The 26,356-nt window shown below is 38.0% G+C and overlaps 1 protein-coding gene across 10 annotated transcripts in view; it reads right to left on the bottom strand.

Annotated features, from left to right (window-relative positions):
* Window positions 1-26,356, bottom strand: part of DAB1 (DAB adaptor protein 1) — a 787,489-nt gene that overhangs the window by 18,899 nt on the left and 742,234 nt on the right. For 8 of the 10 annotated variants that reach the window (XM_060773589.2, XM_067467867.1, XM_060773591.2 and 5 more), the window contains 2 exons: window positions 21,932-21,991; window positions 4,979-5,035 (listed from right to left, as the gene is read on the bottom strand). In XM_060773589.2, coding sequence (XP_060629572.1) covers window positions 4,979-5,035; window positions 21,932-21,991 — 117 coding nt within the window. The remainder of the gene's footprint in view (window positions 1-4,978; window positions 5,036-21,931; window positions 21,992-26,356) is intronic. The other 2 variants (XM_060773592.2, XM_060773590.2) reach the window with 1 other exon arrangement.

The following is a 26,356-nucleotide window of genomic DNA, read 5'->3' as shown; positions in this document are numbered from 1 at the left end:
AGTTTAAGAATTTGTCGTTTCTTTAATCTCTGCTAATATTTCTCCATTATAGTAACTGCAAGAAAAAGGAATTTTAAGCAAAATTAATAAGTGTCCTTGGTATAGGAATATTGCAGCAGAAAATTATGAGCCTCTTGAGATCCTTCTGTCTGAAAGTTATATTGAGCAAAAGGACACAAGAACTTTTGCCCAGTAAAATTCTGTCCTGACGCTGGCCTTAAAAAATGTTCCAAAGCATTTAGCTCAACTCCCATATAGGTAATTATAGGAATATTATCTTAAGTTTCAGAAATCTGAACTCCATTTAGAAGATGGCTATTCTTCCTGTTTCATTGAACTCATACTCTTTCCGGTGCTGACACACATCTTTAGAGCTTTTAGTAAATCTTATTGGGGGGAATTCTACCTTTCTCAGCCTTATCTGTTGAATGCCACACCAGCTTTGATTTAAATTGCACAGCCTTGATGCCATCCTATGGAATCCTGGGCTTTGTAATTCAGGGAGGAACTAAAGTTTTCTTTGTTGGAGTTCTAAATAATTCTCCCTAAACAGGATATTTCAAGATTCATAGGATGGATCCAAGGAATTTAAAGTGGAAGCACACAACCTAGTATGAACAATATAGAGGTTTTTCTACATTCGAAGGAGCCAGAAAGACTGGTTTTACTTGAAGGTCATGGACTATATGTAGAAACACATGAACAATGATATTAAAGAAAAGGAATAGAGAAATATTTCTTGTCTTCTTTCTTGCAGCATGAGAAAATGGACTAAAGCACGTCAAAGTGAAGAAAAGAGATCATCCTGATAAAAGGAGCTTTGGCTCTGCTGCTATGATGCTTTCTAAGAGAAAATCAGTGATTGGCAATTTTAAACATATTCAGCATTTACAGATGAGTCAAAACTTTTGTCAGGACTGTTTTCTCCACTTTTACAACACAATAGGACCATTAAGAGTTACTAGAAGGACGACGTACAATAGAACTCTTGTTGAGAGAATAGGCATAATCTGCATTTGGATATGTTCATGGAGTGATTTTTACATTAATTGCTTTCCTGTGCCCCATCTACATTGCCATAATGCAGTTTGAACTACATTGAACTGGATTATATGAGTTAATCTCCATTCTGAAACTGGATTATATGGCAATGTATATGAGGCCATGGTGGTTGTGCTTCCACTTCCTTCACTTCATTAACTTTATGGAAACTGAAACCTTCTGACGTGAAAGCTTGAGTAGGAATGAGCTTCTGTAGTCACCAGTGAATATGTTTTTCTAAAGGGAATTGTTTGCTTAATATCTTTCTTTCTTGTTTTTTTTTACTATCCATGAGGAGAGAGGTGTGAAGTACATTACACCACATGCCCTATGCTTCAATACCTACATAGGAGGAGGTCCTATGAAATCTGTGGGTACAAGTTCCCACTTTCCATACTGTCTGTAGAGGAAGTGACACAAGATAAATATTCTGCTCATGAACTATCTTTTTATTGGAGATAAAGCCTTACAGGAAAGTTCATCCACAGCTCTTATTTCTTGTATGATTTGAAGCCAAAACCTTTGAGTGAGGGAAAGTGTGAATGAGTACTATTAAAAGGGGTTTTAAAGTCTTCTGAACAGAGAGCTTTCAGACCTCTAGAACACCCTTTTTGTATCTAGGTAACAAGAATCATTGGGGAATTTACCCTTACAATGATGTCAGAAGACCGAACCTGTCATTTGATAAAGTAATGACATAATGCCCAGAACTCAGAAATAATAAGTTACAAACAATTAGTGTGTGTGTGTGTGTGTTTGTGTGTGTAAGGGCAAAATTAAGTTGTATTACAGTTGTTAAATAATGTTTGGCAACTGTAAAGGTTTTTGGCAGGGAACCTTAGTCACTGTAAATACATGATTCAGTACGAGCCCATCAGATATCAATGCATAGATGCTTTGAAAGCATAGCCATAACACAACAATTCACCTGTATGGATATTCATACCATATAACTGAATCCAAACTGAGAATGTTAAAATGTGGACCTAATTGGGTTTTGTGTGTGTAGGCCCAGAGGCAGAGGACGTATGAACTGGGCAGGCAGTACTCGAAGTCAAAACTATCCCAACGTGGCAAGATAGTACTTATAAAATATTTATGAGTAATATCTTGGCTCGTTGGGATATTGATTGTCATTTTCTCTCATCCCTGTACTGCTTGTGCCCTTCACAGGGCTATACATTCTATCAATATTCAGAAAGCTCAAACAGATTTAAAGCAGGGCAGAGATCTGTTTGCTTGGCAGAGAGTGCAAGGTAATCATAAGGCTCAAGAAAGACTTCCTTTCTTGACACTGGGCTTCCAAGCTTGGAGCTGTCATTAAGCTCCGATTTCAGGGAAAGGGTGTACTTGTGCCTGAAGTGACTTCAATTAAAGGCACTCAAAATGAAAAGTGAATTAGACCCTTTTTGTAGCACAAAGTCATTAAAAAGAGGAAAAAATGAAATGTAGTCTTAATTTGAAGGGAAGTGACCGGTTATTCCACATAGAAATGCCAAGTAAAAAGACAAAGAATGCTTTCAGATGTTTGTTTGAAAGATAGCACTTTGTCTGATAAAATTCTTTGTTTAATAAGATGCCACCCATTTTAAAGGTTCAACTCCTCATGTGCTAAGGAGGCGTAACAAATCCACTTCTTAAAAGGATGCAGGCTGGCAGAAATTTCTTTCTCAATTATCTAGGGAAGAGATTATTTTTCAGCCTCTGTGAGCCAAGGGTACTCTGATAAAGCTATTTCTTGTTAATCTTTATTCCAAAAAGGCTCTGCTAGAAAATGATTGTGGAATGGAGGCATGCACACGCAAAGGTGTGTGCATGAATTATTATGATTGCTGTTGTTTGTTGTTGTTATATTTATTTATATCCCGCTTGATCTCTCCAAAGGGAACTCAAAGTGACTTTACATAAAAGCATTAGTATACAATTTAAAATATACAAATATGTAAACATTAAAATAGAATTAAAAACAAACAGCACTAAAACATTTACAGTTAAAATCCACCAAAACAGCTACAATCCATTAACGCACATGAACACAATAATTTAAAACTGTAGATTTACTCCAGATATAACATGAACCATCTGGAAATCAACTACAGATTTCAATGGAAACTCATTTAATCCTGATGATTACATGAATGCCCAGCAATAATTTGGAAGCCAAATCAATTTGCCAAAGTGGCATTTCCTGTGCAACTTTCCAGTTTTTGGTGTAGGTCAGAGAGTCTTGGCCTAATCAATTTCAACTGGATTTGAAAATATGGCGCTTCCATAAACTATCATTTGAAATTCATAGGAAATAATTAGATATTTCATGGAATGAAGCAGAGAAAGTATTGTGAGATGAAAAGTGAATACCAGTTTGAGAAGTTGCACTAGCATGCATGGAATAAAGCTGATCAAAATTAATTTATCTAATATACATAAAACATCTTTTTAAAAGCTAATAATATTCTTTGCAAGATCACATTTATTTGAATAAAATGGACATTGGAAGATTGCCTGCTTCTATTTGCATCTGTTTTAATGGAGAAAAAAGAAATCCCAGTGATAGCTGCATATCCAAAAGGTGCCTTACTAGTAATGTGGATCAGACAGACATGAATGCATAATAATAATAATAATAATAACAACAACAATAACAATAATAATATCTTAATAGAAAGAAAGTCTTGTGCCATCTTTAACACTAGCTATAGAAACAGACTCCATAGCAGCCTATGCTGAAATATATTTGACAGAAACAAGCTTCAAGACTCCTTCCTTTTTTTAATATATTAGAAAGGATTGTGACAGTATTCCTTCTGAAAACTGCTACAATGCCTTTATGGGATTCCAGCCAGGCTTTAAGACCAGGGAAGAGTAATTGCTTGATTTGTTTAGAGGCAGTCTTTCAAGACTACTTCATTTCTCCTGCCTTTTCCCTAACAAGACTTCATTTCTACATTGCTCATTGTCCTTCTGGGGCTCCACTAAATTTCTATTACAGTTTGACAAACCTATGTTTTAATTTTAGTTAGCAGAGATAAAGCAGGATACAGGTGATCTCTCTCGAGTATGCTCCTTGATCCATTTCTTTCTATGGGTTGAATGCTTGAAGCCCGTTTAGGTTGATCTGCTTACCACAGCTTTTTGTAGACAGTAATAACCTGGTCACAGAAATTCAGAATTTTCCTGCAAGATTATTGCTGCATACTCTACAGGGGCTGCCCTTGAAGAATTGTGATGTTGTTAAATTATTCTATCTTAATAGTCTTAAATTATTTTTATTATTTTACATTGTAATTGTTTTCTATTAACCTGATTTTATTATTGCGCACCCTCCCAAAATTCCATGATTTAAAGGGCAGTATGTATGTACATATAGATAAATGCATATTTTTGTTGTAGTCTATTATAATCATAATCTTTCTCTTTCTCTCACACTGTTTCCAAAGTAAGTATGCTCCTTGGGGGCAGAAATCTGACCTTTTGTTCAAATGCAAATACTTTTTTTAGTAACATAAAAGCATGAAGTACTAATTGTATATCTATTTCTGTATGGAAAAAAATCCCTCAGTGGACCCCAAAATAACACAACAGAGTAAATGTTTACATAGCACTGGCTATAAAATCTATGCCTTAATGAGTAAGCCAACAGCCTCACAGGCTCCTTCCATGCTGCTAAGAATTTGTTGTAAAGCTTGATAAAATACTAAACATAATTCTATTTCTAACATTTTTTGGCTGGAGTAATACTTTAAAATGTACCCGTTCTAACTTACACACAAATTAAACTTAAGAACAAACCTACAGAACCTATCTAGTTCATAACTTGTGGACTACTTGTACCCAATCATTAGCTTTTTAGAACGTAACAAAACATTTGCATTTTCTACTGTCATCTTCTCAATTTTCTACCTAGCTTTGTTGAGGTCATCTACAAGGATTATCTTACCTGAGTGACTCTATCAAGATTTTCATCTATGTCCAACAACAGGTTTCCATTCTCCAGCTGTAATGCATGATTGATGAAAATGAAAGTGAATGATTTATGAAAATGGCATGTACTGCTGAGCACAACAATGATGACTTCAACAATTATTGATTTTACTTCCAAATAAGAGCTATTCTGTAGTTGGTTAGTAAGATACTTTTGCTTACCTCAGTGATAATCTAATCATGCTGAACATGTGGGTTTGTTTCAGTGCCAAGATACAATGCAAGTGAACTGAACTTTAGTTTATCAACAAAAATATCCTCGCTGTCACACCATGAAACAGAACCCAGTGTGAGAAAATGGAGATGAACTACTGAGAAAGAGGGTGGAACATGGTCCATAATGGCTTCTACTGAGTTCTAGTAAAAGGACTGCAATTTGAGACATAGCTGAGAAAGGGAGAAACAGATTTTAATCCCCATATACTGTGGCCATCATGTAAGTTGACATTCACTTTTCTGTCTGCAGATTCCACAGCCCCTCCAGGTATACCATAACCTTGTTGAATTTATTTATTATTTATTTATTTATTTACAGTTCTTATATTCCGCCCTTCTCACCCCGCAGGGGACTCAGGGCCGATTACAGTAAACACATATATGGCAAACATTCAATGCCAGTTTGACAAACAACATTTAACACACAAATACACCGAGGTTATTTAACTTTTTTTTTTCTGGCTGCCAGGGGAGCTGCTGCTTTTCATTGTCCATCAACGACACTGATGAAGTTCTTCCGCATTCCACATTCCCCAGAGTCTTTTTTCTTTATGGCCTCATAAATTAGTTAAATTTAGCCTCCCACACAAGGTGGTACCTTACTTTCCTACTTGACAGATGCAACTGTCTTTCGGGTTGCAAAGGTCGACAACGGGCTACACAATGGCTGGACACCCACTCCAGCTCGGGCTGGCTTCGAACTCATGACCTTTTGGTCAGAGTGATCTTAATGCAGCTGACACTCAGCCAGCTGTGCCACAATCCCGGTGAATATAACCCTCCCGCCACTAACTGTCCCAGCCAATCTTTGCTTTGCATGGAACAGACATCAGAACCATTTTGCTATGTCCCTGTAGTCAGATGCAAAGAAATTACTCCAGCCACTACAGCTTTTACAAATGGAAAGGATATCTTATGGCGATATGTAACATCTCTTAACTAGGTCTTTTGAAATTAAAGATGTCGTATAACTGGGGATAAACATGGTGATTAGATGAACACCATAATATTTACTCTCAAACATGTACATGCAACGTTTCCTTCTTCTCTGGGCACTTACTTAGAGATGCATATATATTGAGCTATTTTGTGTCATCGAATACATCCCTATGTCATTTCAATCTGGTAGTATGAAATCAACTGAAAGCAAATTTCTTTTGAAAGCACAGCAGTTTCTGAGACAGTGTGCACACCCATTGTTTTACATGCAAATCTGCCAAGGCCCTGCGTATTAGTGCACTATTTCACCCTGAAGAGGCACTGTCTTCAGCAAATTATGTTATCATCTTTGTGACCCATAAGTGGATCCTAATGCAACATTTAGGAATCATTTTCTTATTCTCTGCTCAGTCTATTGGTAATAAGAAAGAAGCTAGTATTGCTACTTTTGAGTTCACTTTAATGCGAGTCTAAAAACCACTAGCTATTCAATGTAACATGAAGCCAAGGAGACACAAATAAATTACTGTGCTATAAGATGTGCACTTTCTCACAATCTAAAACAGTTTACTTTTTACACTGTTAGGATCCATTCTATTTTCTTCCTTCCTTTCGGAGCATCTTCTTGTCCCATCATTCTATGATCCTACTAGTCCTTCCATTGTTCAGTGCCAAGTCACAGTGCTCCCCCAGCTGTCCTGCTAAACAACACCAATTTCTCTTATGTCTGGATCAACAGCATAACATGAGAGATACATGTGTGCGTCATTCAACAGACCATTAGCAATAACCTGACTGTGCTGTGGCAGGACCGCCCAGAAAACAGTTGCCTTCTATGTCACTGTATGTCCCAAGTGTCCAATTATCATGGTACACTTGAGCTTTATCCTCCATCAGTTCTTGTTCCGCATCACTTGCTGCTGAGAAGATGCTTCCTAAGAGGGAACTATTAGTGTCTATTAGACCAAGGAAAAGTTTTCTGCAGAGACATCACAGGACTATACTGCACTAACTGGGGGCAAATGTTTGGCCCTGTGTGCCTGTCTTTCTGTAGACATTTCAATACAAAAGGTTTCTTCAATTAGAGCAAGCATCTTCCATCCTTTCTCCCTAGAGTGCTGCATTTTTAACCAGAAGTGTGAGAACTCAGTGGCTTGATCCTGCTTTAGAATTCCAGCTTTTGTGGGTTTTTTGTATATAATTATAAAGACTGCTTTTAATTACCTGAAAAGATGTTTCAATGTGGCTCAAAATACATGCACAGTCCACAATTTAGGCAGTGTGCAGCACACAAACAAATTGTAAGATGTGGTTAAATGGGGGAGTAGCAAAAGTAGCATTAATCCTCCTATCAAGAAGTTATTAAGCTTTGCCACTAATGCGGTTATCTCTCATGTCAGCAAATAAGGAATAGGTTGTAAACCTTTTTTAAAGGCAAAAATTTTAAATCCAGAGGAAAAAAGTTAAATTAGAAATCACTGTGCAGGTTTCTAAGCTTCTCCATTAGCATGGCAGGGAAAGAAGTCAAAAAAGGAGGGAAGTAGGTGGTGTATAAAGGAATTAGCAAATGCTGCTTTTAATATCCGCCTAAAAGTAGAACATCATTAAGAGAACATCTGTTCCTCTGTAGGTCAAATTCACTGTCGCATTTAAAAGACAAAATTGCTTTAGTTTGCACTCATTCTTGAAAATATTTTTTGCATATAAGCACTGGCTAATCTATTTATTAAAATATGTGCGCCACACTATTCTATGCTCTGTGTAATCCTCAATACTGCTAGCATATAATGTAAAGAAACAACAAAATGCTAAACACTAGCTAACCCCCCTCCAAAAAACCCCTCCCACCTTCAGAAATATCACACCAGCAGAATGAATGCAGAACCTAGAGTCATTAATAGGTTACTTGCTACAAGTGATTTCATATGATAATAAATTCGTATGATACAATAATTAATTATATTCTTTCTCGACAAGACTTAAATAATGTAACCATTTGATAGCATATCAATATTAGACTACTTATGATAGCATCTAGCCCTCTGAAGAAAGCAGTAAACATAAAGAAGACAAAGTTATGTCACATATGTTGCCTTTCATGGACTGAATATCTACAGAAATAACAGAGGAGTCTTACAATCTTATGCCACCTTAATTTCCCCCTGATTTCTTACCATCTTTGCACATAGTCCCACAGAGGCTATCTCATGATGCATAGCCACTTCTAGTGGCTGTGCATGGAAATCTGTCTCACCAGCATGCAAAGACAGTCAGAAATCTTAATTTTCAGGAGTTGGGTGTTCCTTGACTTCTGATTGAAAACAGTGGCAGGAAGAGGAGGAAAGCTGGAAGAGGATGGGGAACTGTTGTAGATGGCTGGTCATCCCTGAAGATGGACCTTGACAGAGAATTCAGGTCCCTACTCTTAAGGATGTTTTCCCCATTCCTCCCTCTCCCCCCTCCCCCCTCCTGCCCATGGGAAAAAATCCTTAAACCAATGGTTCTCAACCTGTGGGTCCTCAGATGTTTTGGCCTTTCACAAATCCTAACAGCTAGTAAACTGGCTGCGATTTCTGGGAGTTGTGGGTCAAAACACCTGGGGACCAACGGGTTAAGAACCACTGCCTCAAATGGTGCAAAGATTTATACCTTTGGGCCAGAATTCGGACTAAAGTTCACTCACAATGTGATTGCTATCTTTTTATTCTTTTTGTTCCTGTTTTGTGTTGTGTTAAGCAAAATAGATTGGTGACACATATACAAGGCCATTTGGAGACACATATACAATGCCAGGCCAAATGCATACATTTTCTTCAAAAATGAAATACTAAGGTCTGAATGACCATTTTTAGTTGTTCCCAGAGGAATCTTCACTTTCATATTTGAACACAGAATCATAGCACTTGGAAACACTGTCTCTAATTGATTATATCTAAGAAAAAGCCCTTTCATTGGGTTTTTTTTTTAAAAAAAAATCCTTATTTTGTAACCCTCCTTTTGAGCAAGCTTCACTCATTCAAACAGGGACTGTTCAGAATTTATTTATGTTGAAATTTGCCAACTATATTATCTATTGAAAGAAATGTCTGTCTGTCTTTCTACCTACCTATGGTTTTATTATTTGAAGCACCGAACACTTGAGTACTGTTAATATTAGCACAAGCTGTCAGAAGCCTTCAAGCTTTAGAATAGTTTATGAAGCAATTAATGAAGTTTAAGTCATAATATCTTTGCAGCAGGAAACATTTCAGCAAATCATAAAAATATCTTTCTCTTGACCTAATAGAGACACCACTTCAAAAAAAAATCTAATAAAGTAGCTAATTGCTTTGTCTCTTCACTTACTCAACGCATTATAAAAAGTCATCTTAAAACTGACATATATCAGAATTGCAAACTGTGGAAGCTGAGAACATGGCTATCTCAGCCTAATATTCAGCACATATCCATATAGGTGAGAGAACTGGAAGATTAAGATCAGGTATAAGATTAGGAAACACTGGAAGGATTGTCATAGTAACAATTGTGTCCTTAGCACATATACAAAATCACCATAATGCTGTTCAAATGATAAGTATGGTTGGTTTCTCACAATTCCTGTTTGTTTGCATATCAGTGCCCAACCATATTAATTAATTTGCTTGGTGTAACAAATCAGAATCTGGAACCATGGTTTGAAGTTATCTTGTAAATATTAGTGTCATCAGCTGTGGTTCATCCTTACATCCAGATGAAGGAACTCCTATCTGACTTTGCTTGCTTTCTCATTACAGGTCCATTGCCTGCTTGGAGAAAAATAGTTTGGAAAATGAACTGCTCAGGCAGTTTGGAAGACCTTTGCTGGCACTTTCATAGATATCTCTTTTTTCACTCTATCTGTCAACAGTTATTTTTTTCTTGTTCAACTTCTAACAAGTGTGTTTGGTTTTTTTTTTTTTGGGTTTTTTTAGACTGGGCTGCTTAGTTTTTCTTAGTTCTGCTTTGTGACTGGGATTCTTTTTCGATCTAAAGACAAATGCATATTAAAAGCAGACATTTGCTCCATAACAATATAAAATTTTAGAGAATCATAAAGAGTAGTTCCATAAAACAAAATCATTTAAATAGTATGGCTCATTCTGTATTTTATACCAGCCGTCCCCCGCCACATGTTGCTGTGTATGTGTGTATGTGTGTGTATATATTTGTGCATATGCGTGTTTGCATATATGTGTGTGTGGTTTTGCGCATAAGTTGTAATTTTTGATTTTTGGCTTTTTAAGCCTCTTCTGCTGTGTTTTTAGTGTTTTCATGAGTGATGGTCACTCGTTGGCCTGATAGGTGTATTGTGTTTAAATTTGGTGTTAATTCATCCACTGATTTTGAGTTATGTTAATCCCACAAACAAACATTACATTTTTATTTATATAGGTTGAGTTAACTAAATCAATTTAATGTTTGCTTCTCATAAACTTAGCAAGGGGATTTGGTTAAATTTCACAAATAATTCAGGGTTTATTTAACTTGAAAATTTGGGGGGGGGGGGTGGAGGTTGAGTCCCTAACCCTAACCCCCCCCCCCCCCGGCTACAGCCTTGAACACAACTAAATATGGCCACTAACAACAGCAGAGAAAAATACATTATATTTTGCAGAAAAAAATGATACTGTCATACATTCTGTTGCAATCCAGAGCAGGGAACGAGGCCCTAAGATAACTATCCACCACACTTGGCTGTGAAAAACAATCCTTTTTTATTGAAGAAAAATGGTTACAAAATAAAGGGAAAATGCAAGTCAAAAGCCACAGCAAAATCAGCAAACATGAATTTAAATGGACAAAGCAAAACCAAAAGCTTCACTGGGAAAATACTGGAATCTGTTAGCAATCCACTAACCGTACTTGATATCCTAGAAATCTTCCCAAACTATGGCCAGGGAACCGGGAGAACTGCCAAGGTCTTCATCAATTCTGAAACAATGCCTGAACTGAGGCAATCAGCCTGGCGTATTGCAATTAAAACTCAAGAATCGGTTCTGTGAACCGCCCTTCTGTTTTGAAGCCAATGTTTTTAATTCTTGAATTCGGGAGGATCGACGCAAACTGAGTGTTTTACTTCTGTCTTCCCAAATTTGGCCTTCTGTTGTCATTACAGTTAACAGGTGCAGAAGGGAGGGAAAGTTCAAGGTCTCCCTCTGAAACATTCTCAGGAACACTGGTACTTTCATTTTCCAAATCTACAGAAGTTCCTTCCTCACTAATTTCAGGAACATTGGCATTTTCCAAACCTACAGCAGTTTCTTCCTCACTAATTTCAGGAGCATTGGCATCAAAAGGTACATTTCCACTAGCATCAGTAAATATACTTTCATTAGCATCAGGAGGAACAAACAGAGAATCAGGTTCAAGTTCAAACTCAGGCTGAACCCCAACACATTCTTAGTTGTGAAGTGCATTTTACTATCCTTAATTTCCTTCCCTAACTTTTAGAGTTAACACATTTATCATTTCCAGATGAATCTCCAGGTTAAATCACTTAACGATTGACAATTATTTCTAGATTGTGGCTAAATGCATTTAAAAGAAGGTAATGGGTTAAAATGCAATGAAGTTGAATGAAAGCTATTCAAGGAGCATTAAGCATTCCAGCTCACTTGTTGACTTGCTTCAAAAGAAGGACTTGTTCAGATAATCACAATGTGAATTGATCCATTTAAATTTATTCTACTCAAGCTGATTTGTAGTCAAGTTAATTCTATGCTGTGGTTGTTTACATTTAAACAGAAATCTTATTAAAATATATATTCCACCATCAAGAAATTTCCCTTTAAAAGCAGCAGCAAACATCTTAAAATGTTCATACCATCCTTCCATACTTTAATTTGGTTCAGGCTGTATGAACAATCTAGATATACTGGTATATGTGTGATTCATTAAAAGCCAGTTTGTGATAGTTATTTTATACAGTTGATTGTTGAGTAAAATGATTTCATTTAGAATTTTTAAAAGAAAACATTACAATCCAGTATGAATGCTTTCAGAGGACCTTAACCATTTGTATTTTTAAGCTGTGCTCAAACACTTTTATCTGGCTTTATATGGTTGGGAAAATATAAGACAGCAAACTTAATAGGAAGGGGTAAAATGCAAATGCAGACTAATGCATCTACACCAGTGGGCTGCAGACCACCAGTGGGCTGTGAGAATGAAAATCTGGTCCGCAAGCCTCCTTCCTCTTTATTTATTTTATTTCTACTCCTTTCATGCCACCTACCACTCCCTCCCTGTTGCAGACCATGGAATATGTTATGTAACAGAAACTAGAGCTGATGTGGTCTATCCAACACAATTTTTTGAATCAGTGCTGTAAACCAAATCTAAAGTTGACCAAAAACTGATTTGTAACCCTTTTGCTACTAATGTTGGAGAGTGGTCCCTGGTCAAAAAAAGGCTGGGAACTACTGAAATACACTATAGAATTAATGCAGTTTGACATCACCTTAACAAAATGGGTAAGATGCAAATGCAGACTAAGGGTGCATCTACACAATAGAATTAATGCAGTTTGATATCACATTAATTGTCATGGCCCAATGCTATGGTATCACGGGAGCCTTCTCTGCCAAATAGTGTTCGTGCATTGTCAAACTACAACTCGCAAATCCTACCCCAGGATTCAGGATTTCCTCCAACTTAAGAGCTGTCAAGACAGTTGAGCCATTCCCAGGAACTGCAGTCCCGTTTCCTCCTGTCCTCATGTCATGATGATCTCCAGCTGCAAAATGACACCTACCTTTTCTGTGTCACTTGGTCTAACATCAGCCAAAGCAACAGGGAGCGTTTCTTAAGTAAAACAAAGTGCAATCAAGTACTCAGTTTTTTCCCTAATCTTCAGTTTGGATTGATACAAAAATAAAACAGCTTGTATGACCGATTGTACAGAGAAGGGTTTTTTTTCCCTTCCTCTCGCCCTCCCCCCTCTTGCACTCTGACAAGATGGATGACATCAGAGCAAGTCAGAGGGGAAAAATAGGGGTTCTGTCAACACTAGGGATCCCCACAACATCGGGAGGGGCAAACATTTAGGGTCAGTGTAGATGGGGCCTAAGAGACAAGGAGTATTTTTTCTCCTTTTTTCTTAGGCCCCACCTACACACAGGCTTTGCACAGGATAAACTTGCTAGGTATTATGGTCAAGTGAGGAACTGTTGCTAGACTTTATTGCTGGGGCTTGGAGGCAAAAATATGAGAAACAAAGCAGTAGTTGTTGTAGCTTGATAGGTTTTTAGCTCAAAATGTACAGGTTTGGTTTTGGGTTTTGAAAGCCTAACTCTAAAGCAAAAAAGCACATCTCCCCCTATCCTTTGTACTATGATAGTTGTACACATTTGTGATTTCTGTTTGCAAATATGATACTTAGCCCTTTGCACACACACACACACATACATGAAGTCTTCACAGAGATGATGAAAACTTTACATTATGCAAAGATGATGAAACCAGACATAAAACTAGATTATAATATTTACTGTAGAAGATTTTTAGTTATCTGTTTTGATTTTTCTGGTTATGGAAGTTTGTAGTTTTCTTCCCCTCCCTTTGGAAATAGTTCACTGCTTAATGAGAATGAATGACTACACTGCAAATGCATACATATAAATTTCCAAACATGGATATGTCCCTTGCAGAGCTGAAGCACATTACTCATCCAACACAGTTTAAACTGTGTAATTTATACTTAAGGTGCATTTTTAATACGTACTAATAGACCCTAAGATTTATGCTATGAAGAAATGAATAAGTCCCCTCTCTATAAGAGTTGTGCCCACAATAAAAATTGTTGAAGATTTATTTATTAAAAGAAAGAGAGTGAATGAGGTGGGGGGGAGTAAATAAAGAAACTTGGAAGAAGACAGTGGGATCCCTAGAATCCATTCAAAATAGACAAAAAATAAAAGATGATAAACAGAACATGTCTGTATTTTGAAACAGGAAGTGATGGGTTTTGATAGCTTAGGCCAGAATTTCTATCCTCCCTCAATCATAATAAAAAGTCCAAACCAAAAAAGGACAAAGTTAATTTCATATTGATAACAGGTATGTGCTGCTTTGGTTGTCTGAGTGCAGTATTATATTCTAAACCAGGAAATTATTGAATTTAACAACATGATTTCTAATAAATAAAGGTTCTATGTTCTCTTTCCCCATCTGTAATGAAAAACACAATTTCCCAGTTTGTGATGTTGTCACACTGTGCATTTCCCATCATGACAGTGACAACTAAAGAGGTGGAGTAGGGAGAAGGAAGCACACCATGTGTTCTCATAATTATCTTCTATCCCACATGGTACAAACAGATTGGACTACAATTATAGGATGGATTTAAAAAGAAAATAGTTTGTTTTGGGTCATCACAACATTTCCTGCAATGTTAATTATGGCCAATTGCATCTTTCAAATTTGCAACCAAAGGTAATGTACCCCCATGTGCATGCTTTTGACATTATATGAGTAATGATGCCTCCTTCTTTCAAATTTACATCACACCCAATTAAAAATAAAACAAGCAGAACAGCAGGACAAAAAGAAAAATGAAAAAAAGAGGGGGGGGGGTAATAAAAGGAAGGATGGAGACAGCAAAAAGAGCAATGGACAGTATTCTATACTGAATGATTTTTCTTCTACATACATTTCCACAAAACACATTGATATTCTTTATATCCGTTATCCACATCTTGACTTTTATAAATAACTTCTTTCTTAGTTGCCAAATTTAATGTGTCCATGTGTTTTATGTCAAGTTTGCTCACAGCTTGTTCTATTATCTAAGTGCTGTTGTTTTTGATCTCAGCTTTTTGTTCCCTCTCTATATTCAAAAGATGTATTCTCACCAGCTTTCCTTTGGATTTCAAAAACATGGAATATATTCCCCAAGTCCAGGATAAAAAATTGATTTATGAATTACCTTGTAAACTGGGATTTATGCTTCCTTCATAACAGTTGTTTTAAATGGTGCATCGTATTATTGATAATATGTAAAATATTCATACTCAGTACAATTTAACTGTGCAAGATAGCAATGAAATCTTTGTACACAAAGAAGTACCATAAGTTCCTCACCTGCTTTGAATATGAATATAACATAAAAACTTTGAAGTGGAAATTGTGCTTGTCTGTTGCAGCAAAAATAAATATGAGCCTGATGTAATATTGAAAACTCAGTTGATGGTTTATGCCATCATTTTATTCCACACAGTTGAATAAAATCCCACATTATCTTCTTTCAACTGTGGCAGTGTGGACTCAGATAATCCAGTTCAAAGCAGATATTGTGGGTTATTCTGCCTTGATATTCTGGGTTTTATGACTGTGCGGAAGGACCCTAACTCTTAAAGTGTCACAAGAATCTTTGTTGTTATAAAAAATATTGATACAATTCCCAAAAACCTAGATACAGTTTTGAAAAATTGCTTCATTAAGGCACAAATATGAGGGAAATAACATATTCATGAGCCCCATATATGAAATCGTTAATACCCAACTGCTAGTGTTTCTTCCTTTCTATCTTGCAGCCTTCTATAATGTCCGAAATCCTGCTCTGGGTGTTTTATCAGCTATCCAGAATTGGTTTTGAGAGTACATTGATAGCTGCAAGGAGTTTGCTCTCATTCCTGTTCCATTGATGGAAACAGATTCATCAGAAGAATAACACAATTGGACCTTGGCTGCAGACTTTAAAAGATGCTTACAATCAACTTACATCCTCATAGTGGAATATTTTCACACCCCATCTGAACCAGCACTTAATCACAGTTCACTCAGAACAGCATTACTGTGAGAGATACCATTGCTGTGCTTTATTGTAGTGGAGAAAGAAGAAAGAGAGAAGTACTAAGCCATAACAGCAAGTGCCTGAAACAATTGTAAAGAGCATTTCTGATACTTACAACATTAATTATATCAACAACACCTGTAATATTTTGCCACAAATCAAAAAAGGAGTATTTTATAACCTATTCTTTGGTTACTAGAGTGGTAGTGAGCTTTGAGTTCCTTCCATGTTCCTCATAAAACAACAGGGAACATATTTTTTAAAGGAAGAATCTGTGACATGTGTCATTTGAGACATGACTATCCAGATTCCTCTTTTTTGAACACATTATTACCCAACTATGAATACAATGGGCAATGTTGTAAATGGTGATTTACGATGGCGTAAGACTTTTACACTACAAGAACAACATGAGAGCTGGTATTCTATACTGATTCACTTGCCACTAAAATAACATGCAAAAAGCCCCATGGGTTTCACCTCATACAATAACATATTGGAATTGTATTAAAGTGATAATTTCTCAAGAACAGTCAATCCTCCATATTCATGGATTCTGTAGCCATAAATTCAACAAACCATACTTTGTTCCCCAAAACAAATTTGATGTTGCTATTTTATATAAGGGACAACAATTTACTACATTATTATGTAGTTGCAGGCTTAACCTTTGCATATTTGTGGATTCTTTGCTGCTGGGCTATACCATTTTTTAAAAGGACTTCAATAATATTGGAGTCCATCCTGAGCTGTGTTCAAGTAAAGTCAAACTCAGGGCACATCTACATTGATAACATAGCCCAGTTTGAAGTTTCAAACTGCAGTGGCTACAAAATCGCCAAAGCTGCAATGTTTACTAAGATCAGTAAAGCTAATTAGACAAAGTGGCAAGAATGTGTAGAAGAGCCCTTAATCAGTGGCCAAACTTTGGTTACTAACAGAATTCAAACTGGTGGGATGACTGGGGCCAACAGTGCATGTGTGTCCTTGCTCACTCACTTGCTTGGCAGTTGGAAGGGAGGAGAAGATAAGGGGAGCATGAAAAGGGAGGATGCATGCATGTATTCCCTAACACACTTACTCACTCAGGTGGGGTGGACAGGGGATGGGGGAGGAGACAATGTGCATGCATGCATTCTCTCACTCGTTTACCCGATCAGACAGATGAGTGTGTGAGAAAAGGTGATGGGATAGAGGAGCACGAGGAAGGAAACTGCATATGTGCCTTCCCTTACTCACTTGTGTGAGTGGGCAAAAGGAAGGGACAGGAGACTGAGCAGGGAGGGTGTGAACATACACTTATTTGCTCACTTGGGTGGGGTAGAGGACAGGGCAAGAGAGTACAAGGAGAGAGGGTGCACCCAACATTCCTCCTCCTGCTCCCCCTTCCCCCCCACATTTTCCTAGAATTATAGAGCCATAGAGTTGGATGAGATCACATGACCATCTAGTCTAACCCTCTGCTATGCCAGAAAAGCACATTCAAATATCCCTGACAATACCCTCTTGCTCCCCTGCCCTAGTGAGTATGCAAAGGAACACGTGTACAGCTGGGTCTAGGCACTCCACTAGTATAAGTAGTTGTGTGTGTGTCCAAATTGGGGATCTAGAGATATTTGTGGCTTTTACACTTTTGTGATTGTCCTTCATACCTAACTCCCATGAGAGTGGAGGGGGAAACTGTATAGTTACACAATGAAATCAATGTGTTCCTACAAAGGTTCTTTGAATAGGAACTGCTGAAGAACATAGAACTACTCTTACATGCAGAAGATTTTTTTATATAAGACTGTGCTCATGTCAACCCTGTGTGACAAGGTCTGGACATAACTTCATAACTAAGAGAATGATGTATTCATACATTATAATCTAAGTATTTGATATCAAAAATTTTAAAAATCAATTTGTGGCCAAATAGCTGTGTGTGTGTGTGTGTGTGTGTGTGTGTTTTCTAAAGCTAGCAGCTTGGATAATTTTTCCTCTCATTTTCAAGTGTGTGTGTGTGGGGGGGGGGGGGAGCAAGCAGTTGTAATTATGCAAGCAAAATATTGCTTTACGACCATATTCAGAATGAGAGGACATATATCATCTTACAAAACCTTGGCATTATATTTTTCTTACTTAAGAATTTGCAAAGCCTATCTTATTCTTTTCAAGAACAAATTAAGGAAAAATTATTTTAATGTCTTAGACTTTTCTTAACAAGTATGCTGTTTATCTTGATGAATTTTACGAAATAAATTTTAAGTTTGTAGAAAAAATTCCTTTCCTAATCCAGTGATAGAAGTTTTTTAAAGACCCTGAAAATGGAATTATTTTCCTCTAAACAGGGGAAGATACTATTTTCAAAGACATGCAAGTTGAAAAACATGCTGCTTTAAGGTTAAAACCCATTTCTTTATAGATAGGACAACACTTGGGAGAGTACAATCCTGTGTTTGAATCAGAATCTTTGCAGAAGAGTAGATGTGAAGGAAGTGGTATTTCACCAATCATCCTGTATTTTAACTATCTAGCTCCTACCAATAAGGAATAATTTTCATACATATATTACATCAATATACAAATTGCCCCTGAGCTCCCTTTTCTCTTTTGAACTAGCCAGCTATGTCAGCTAAAAAGTTCAACAAGTTGCTTTGGACCTTCAAGGAAACTATATATACTCTGCTTCAAGGAAACTATATATACTCTGAAATGTTAGATGCTATTGATGTTAGGCTCTTATGTTGTTTTGATATGTGGGGTTCCTCTTGAATTATTATGTTGATATTTGTCTGTTTATGGAGGCATCGAATGCTTACCGCTGTATGCTGGGATCTGCCCTGAGTCCCCCTTGAGGATATAGGGTGGAATATAAATAAAGTATTATTATTATTATTATTATTATTATTATTATTATTATTATTATTATACCATGTTGTTAGGATGCATTTCCTCTCTGCAGTGTGCGTTAACATTTCTACAGATTCTATAAGACTCCTCTATCATCACTACACATCACAGACTCTTGCTGGTGGGAAAAAAAATTGAAGTATTGAGTAAGCTTTCCTTTGAGGCAATTGCATTCAAAAAGCAAAATAATACTTTGGGCTTTAGAATTCCAAATAAATTCTGTAAAAAAATATTTAAAATATTAATGTTTGTTGTGAATTTCCACAGCTGTGAAGAATTTGATTTTGGAAGCAAATTTATTTTGCAAGTGACATCTAGGAAAAATAACTGAAACTCCCAGGAAAAGAAATGCATCACTAATGGGATGATAAAAAGTCTAGGTGGAATGTGGAATAGGTTTCCTGTCTTGCTGAAGCAAGCTGCACATATTGCTCGAGGGCAGTGCATACAGATGCTCCCCAGAATACCATCTGGATGCTACTTAAGATGCTAAAAGGAAAAAAAAATGAAGGTTTATTTGTTACAATATGACAAGGCATCATAAGTCATCAGGATGCAAATGACCTGCAGTGAAATGTATGTTGTTAGAGATCACCTAGCAACTTTCCATGAAAAACATGTGGAGCATGACCCAAAGTTGACAGCACAAGTTGCAGAGGAAACAGTAGTAGCTGCCTCTTGACTGGCTACAAATACTTCTGTTAAAAGAGTGATGTTTAAATAATGACCCTTTGCTACACTGTGTATTGAACCACTAAGTGACAAGTACCTTTCACCTTGCCATTCTAGTTTTGCCATTTAAAAATCACTTGAGCTCCCCTGACAAACTGTACTGCTAGCAATTTCAGTCTCATTTTTGGGAGAAAGGCAGCATGTAATTCAAACACACACAAAAAGATCATGACCCCAGACATGAATAACAGAGAATCAGATAATGTTGGATTTGGGAGTGCATAAGGTTTTGTTGGCAAATTCAGAAGAATATTTTGTGCCTTGTAACCCTACACTGCACCTTCATATTTTTACAGTTTTACCTACTTATGTTAAAATGTACAGAATATATAAGAATGCAGTAGTGTATAATAATACATTGATGCTACCACTTAGCTATGGTAGCACAAATGTTCAAAGGACCTACATTCACATGCTAGCCATTGTGGATGGAATTCTAATATCCTGATTTGCAAGCCGATGACACCTTCCCTGCCCAAGGATACATGACTAATCAACTGAAGGCAGTGGGGAGCCAGGAAAAAGCAGGGAGGGATACATCTTTATATAGCACTGTGATTAGTTCTTTGAAAGCCTTCATAAAATTGTAAACAGATAGTTTGGACATGTTGATGGGAAGATTAGGTTTTATTGTGACTTGAATGACAGGCTTAGTGAAGAGTATTTATAGTTTGCCTCCTGTTGCTAAAAACACCATGACAAGCAGAACCTGACATGTGCGTATAATGGGAAGGCTTGGGGGGGGGGGGTATGCAGAAGAAAAAGATTGCATTAAGTAGCTTGTATTTCAGCACACTTTCATTTTATATGTGGAAAAATGCAGTTTGTAAGAGGCAGACATAAGTCGGGAGACAAAACATTGCTTGCTTTAATTGTATTCACTCACTGACCACTTCAAAGCCAATGGTCAAAGGGCCACCAGAGATCACTGGTTGTCATCATAAAAAGACAGAAGCAGAACAGCAGAATATAGTACAGTAGCCAAATTCACGGGACATAAAATTCCAGCACACTAACAGATATACACTCATTCTAGTTAATACTACCCGGCACACTATTTCTGCCATCCATATGTAGCAACAGAACAGGATAGCAGCCTCTACCAAAACTGAAAATGAGTACTATTGAAAATCAGTTGCAGTGAACCAGGAAGAATAGGAAGCAAAGGAATATTTCTCTATTAAGTCATTCAGTAAAAGTTATTTTGACGTCCATGGGAACAAGGTCTACTATTAATAAAATAAGTGTCCTTGGGTATCTAAATCACACAGAGGTAGATAGGTAATTAGCCACAAATTGAATTTTAGAGGATTAATAGGGACAGAAGCACACTGGGAAATATAAAGGCATGCAGTAAGATCTAGGAATATGGAACTAAAGAATAAATGGCTTGGGGCCACAGTAATTTAAGAAAGATCTCATTATATATAACCTGTTCAAGATGTAAAGTCTACTGGAAGGGGTCTCCTCTGTGTCCTATCTATCATAGAATCATAGAATCAAAGAGTTGGAAGAGACCTCATGGGCCATCCAGTCCAACCCCCTGCCAAGAAGCAGGAATATTGCATTCAAATCACCCCTGACAGATGGCCATCCAGCCTCTGCTTAAAAGCTTCCAAAGAAGGAGCCTCCACCACACTCCGGGGCAGAGAGTTCCACTGCTGAACAGCTCTCACAGGACAATGGAGAGGTGGAGTTCTACAAATCTCAAAACATAAGATCATACTGGCCCTCATATGATATAGATCTACTAGGTTCAAAAGCTGCTAAAGGAGTGGACCCACCCTTGGTCAAGCTTAGAATAAACTCATGAAATAAATGCAACAGGTTAATTACATCTACTATATTTACCATAGATTTTAATGGGTCTCCTCTCAAAACAACTGAGGCTACATTTCTATCCACACTGACATTATAGCAAGCTCCAGTGAAGGGTCACAGAGTAATGAAATTCCTTCAAACTAAACATCAATAGGATTGACCCACTAATTTGAATGACACTAAGTTACTGTACTCCAATTTTATGCATCTCTGTTTATGTTCCTACAATTATAGCAAAGAAAAGCATAATTTGTCTATTTAATAAATTAATATTGACCTTCAAAGAAAGTAGTAGATATAGATGGTGAATTTTTAGTTTGTATGTGAAAAATCAAACATGTAAAATTGTTTTCCTTCACTCCACACAGTTTTTATCTCCAAACAAAGAATGTGATCTAGATGTATTTGAAAATTTCCCACAGCGGCTTCACAAAGCTACACTAAACACACCTTTGCTGATGAATTGATGAAAACCCATTACTTGAGCTAGGTACTTACACTTACAGGTTGACTTTTTGGCACATCATAAACACCTTCCTTTTTTTGACTAGTAGGAACCTGTAGAAATAAATGAGAATTCAATTAGGATTAAGGAGAAATAATGCCCATAATTTCTGATTTCCATTTACCTATTTATTCTATTAGTTAGCTTGTTTCTCTTAAAAATGCCTCAGGCAACATCAAACTAAAACCAAATTCACTGTATTAAAAGAAGTACATGGTAGGCTAAAGTGTGATTAGCTGAATGAATAGTATAAGACAAAATTAATAGCAAATTGCTTATAATTTAACTATCCTGAAGAGATCTGAAAAGAATTACTAATAGTCGACATTGCTATATATTCATCCTTTGTTTAATAATTTCCTGAAAAATTAATCAACATTCACGCTCAGTTTGTCTAAAGGAAAAGTAACTGCATGTATAAAGATAATAGACTTCTGTTGGGTACTCCACACACTAGCAGATGTATAATTTATAAACTATTCTGCTGTATTTGACACTAAAAGTGTCAGATTTCCTGATTTTGCACCTCACTAACCTGAACACAGGTCTGCCAATGAATCATACAACTTACAATTTTTGATTCCACTGTCCTGCAATTTTTCTATATATATTGACTCACTTATTCCTTCATCTATAGCTATGGACCTTTGCCCTGCCTTTCCAGTGCTATCTCTTCTGTTCCTGTCATAAATTTACTGTTCCTTTATGTGCTTTGAAAAGTTGATTAAACCTGAAGAGATCTTTTAGTAAGAATGGATCAACTAAAACATCATGTGGATACTGTAAAACCAAGGATTACTGCAATGAATACTGCACTCTCCTGGCATTTTTATCCCATCTGGAGGAGCCCTTTGATATTCAAAACAAAAGGTTAGAGGTATTAATGTGCTTATTCATTCTCAAATCTTCTTTTCCATTATACTTTCCTTCTGTCTTTAGCCCCATCACACGTCTACAGATTCCTCCTATGTTCACATATTAAAATGAAGATTAAAGGAATATGCATGCTTAAGTCTTTGACATTAAGAGCCAGCTACAGCCAAGGTCTGCATAACTGATGATCCATGAAGTCAAGCAGAGGTTACCAGATGTGCTATAAAATAGTATGCAATTAATAAAAGTCTTGTTCTGGGAAGACACTAAGAATAGGTCGTTTGTACCACTTTTGCAACAACAGTACTCAAAAGATGGGACAAAGATCCCTTCAACATATTCTGATCCTCCTTATTTTTCTTCAGAGTAGCCTTCTCTTTTCTATGAAAAAGAACCTATGGTCTCCTATTCCCATCAGCACCAAACAATATGACTCATGGACAAGCATGATGGGAGATGTAGCCAAGATTTTGAAAGATCACAGAGCAATACATAAGGGCAATATATTTTGGCAGAGACAAAGCATTTAAGAACTTCTGTTTTTCCTTTGAACTGTTTGCAGTAAGAGGAGGACAAAAGGTGATTCCTACAGGTGGGTTAATTGCCCTAGCAATAATAACATTGACTCAGCTTTAGTGGTAACAGCCATTTGCATGGTTAAGTGATACCATAAGAAAGCCTCTACCTATCCATTTTGAATGGATTGGTAAAGCCATCCCCCCTTTAGCTTAGAAAGTGCTTGACATGCATATTATTTATTAATCATATAGCTTAATTTACAATATAAACAATAATGTTCAGACAAAAAGATACAAATATAGAATTAAAATTGATTAAATTAAACACAGAAAATGAACACAACAAATACAAAATCGCAAGCAGGTATGTTTAGGAAAGTGTGCTGAGTAAAATGGGTTGTAGGATTCTAATCCCACCACTCAAGGTGGGAACCCTGACGATTCGACTTCTCGCTGTGAAGCTTTTGCTCAGTTCTTTACAGACAAAGTCGCTTTGATCCATTCTGGTCTGGATACCATGTTAATGGCAGTCTCTGAGGATGTAACACGAGCACCTGCTTGTCCAGTTTTGATGGATTCATTTCAATTGGTGAAACCCGAGGATGTGGACAAGATACTTGGAGGAATGAGGCCAACCACATGCATCCTGGACCCCTGCCCATCCTGGCTTCTAAAGGAGGCCAGAGGGGGATTGGCTGAGTGGGTTAAGGTGGTGGTTAATGCTTCCCTTCGGGAAGGCAAGATTCCAGCGAGCTTAAAACAAGCTATAATAAAACCGCTGTTGAAGAAACCATCACTGCACCCCACTAAATTCGACAACTATCGGCCAGTTTCCAATCTCCCCTTCTTGGGCAAAGTCTTGGAACGTGTGGTGGCCTCACAACTCCAGGTATTCTTGGTAGACACGGATTATCTAGACCCGGCACAGTCTGGCTTTAGGCCGGGACATGGTACCGAGACAGCCTTGGTCGCCTTAGTGGATGATCTGCTCCGGGAGCTCGACAGGGGGAGTGTGTCCCTGTTGGTGCTGCTTGACCTCTCAGCGGCCTTTGATACCGTCGACCACGGTATCCTTCTGGGACGCCTCGCAGGGATGGGTCTTGGAGGTACTGTTTTGCAGTGGCTCCGGTCATTCCTGGAGGGTCAATCTCAGAAGGTGTTGTTGGGGGACACCTGTTCAACCCCACAACCATTGTCTTGTGGGGTTCCTCAGGGCTCAATATTGTCTCCCATGTTGTTTAACATCTACATGAAGCCGCTGGGGGAGATCATCCGGAGTTTCGGGGTACGGTGTCATCTGTATGCGGATGATGTCCAACTCTGTCACTCCTTTCCACCTGCTACTAAGGAGGCTGTCCAGGTCCTGAACCGGTGCCTGGCCACTGTGACAGTCTGGATGAGGGCGAACAAATTGAAATTGAATCCAGACAAGACAGAGGTACTCCTGGTCAGTCGCAAGGCCGAACAGGGCATAGGGTTACAGCCTGTGTTGGATGGGGTCACACTCCCTCTGAAGACACAGGTTCGCAGCTTGGGTGTGACCCTGGACTCATCGCTGAGCCTGGAACCCCAGGTTTCGGCGGTGACCAGGGGAGCATTTGCACAGCTAAAGCTTGTGCGCCAGCTGCGCCCATACCTTGGGAAGTCTGACTTGGCCACGGTAGTCCACGCTCTGGTTACATCCCGTTTAGACTACTGCAACGCTCTCTACGTGGGGTTGCCTTTGAAGACAGCTCGGAAGCTCCAACTAGTCCAACGCTCGGCAGCCATGATTTTAACAGGAGCGGAGCGCAGGGAGCATACAACCCCCCTGTTGCGCCAACTCCACTGGCTACCGATCTGCTACCGGGCTGAATTCAAAGTGCTGGCGTTGGCCTTTAAAGATCTAAATGGTTCCGGCCCAAGCTACCTATCTGACCGCATCTCTGCCTATGAACCCACCAGGAGTTTGAGATCTTCCGGGGAGACCCTGCTCTCGATCCCGCCTGCTTCTCAAGCTCGGCTGGCGGGGACGAGAGATAGGGCCTTCTCGGTGGTGGCTCCTCGGCTGTGGAACGCCCTTCCTACGGACATTAGACTAGCACCATCTCTAATGGTATTCCGCAAAAAGGTGAAGACCTGGATGTTTGTGCAGGCGTTTGAGTAATTTAGTGCAATCTGGTAATGGAACATAGGAATGGAACAATGGACGACGAACCTGGACTACGCTTGGATGATGAGAAGATTGGGTACGGTTGTTTTTTGTAATAATTGTGCATTGTAATTGCTTATTGGTAATTTATGGATAATGTGTTAAGTCAATTGTTATATGTTGTATGGAACCACTGCTGTTTCTACTGTTTTTACTGTTTGTGAACCGCCGTGAGTCGCCTTCGGGCTTGAGATACAGCGGTATATAAGCAAAGTAAATAATAAATAAATAAATAAATAATTGTTGTAGGTCAACTGCAAGCCTGTATTCATTTGACAGCAAGCTTCAAATTAGTATGCACAGCACTGACAGTTCAATAAATTAGGATAGATATTACATTCTGTTGCAAGTCTGATGCAATTCTGAGAACTCAACCCTAAAGACACAAAAATATTACAACTGTTTGTCTGGGGCCATACAGAACGGGAGGAGGGAAGTGCTGTCCCTATTTTTGAGCCTTCCTGGAATCGCCAAGTCTAGATGGGATGTTATTTTTTTAAGTTTATTCAGAAGAGATCTTTGGGGATGCTACTCACCATATTGTTGCATATGGAGGACTTTTGGACTTGGAGAAGTTTTTTAAACACTGTACCCTGTAATGTCTCCTTGGAGATTGAATACTAGACTGATAAACTGGAAATAAGATCTCTCCTGGCTTGGAACAGGGGAAGGGTAGAGTGTAAAAAAGCTCCAGTTGTGAAATCGCCTATAACAATTCCCCCAAGTCTTTGGGGGTGATATTGGTCATATGTAGTGCAAAATAACACACTTCATTTGGGTGGTGGTAAGGATGAAACTTGGGCATGTGAGTCCTGCAGGAGCCAATATAGTCCCCC

The sequence above is a fragment of the Anolis sagrei genome, chromosome 4 (assembly GCF_037176765.1).
Source record: "Anolis sagrei isolate rAnoSag1 chromosome 4, rAnoSag1.mat, whole genome shotgun sequence".
Classification (NCBI taxonomy): domain Eukaryota; kingdom Metazoa; phylum Chordata; class Lepidosauria; order Squamata; family Dactyloidae; genus Anolis; species Anolis sagrei.
Note: the sequence above shows the minus strand (reverse complement) of the source record. Positions and strands in the feature narration are given on the sequence as shown.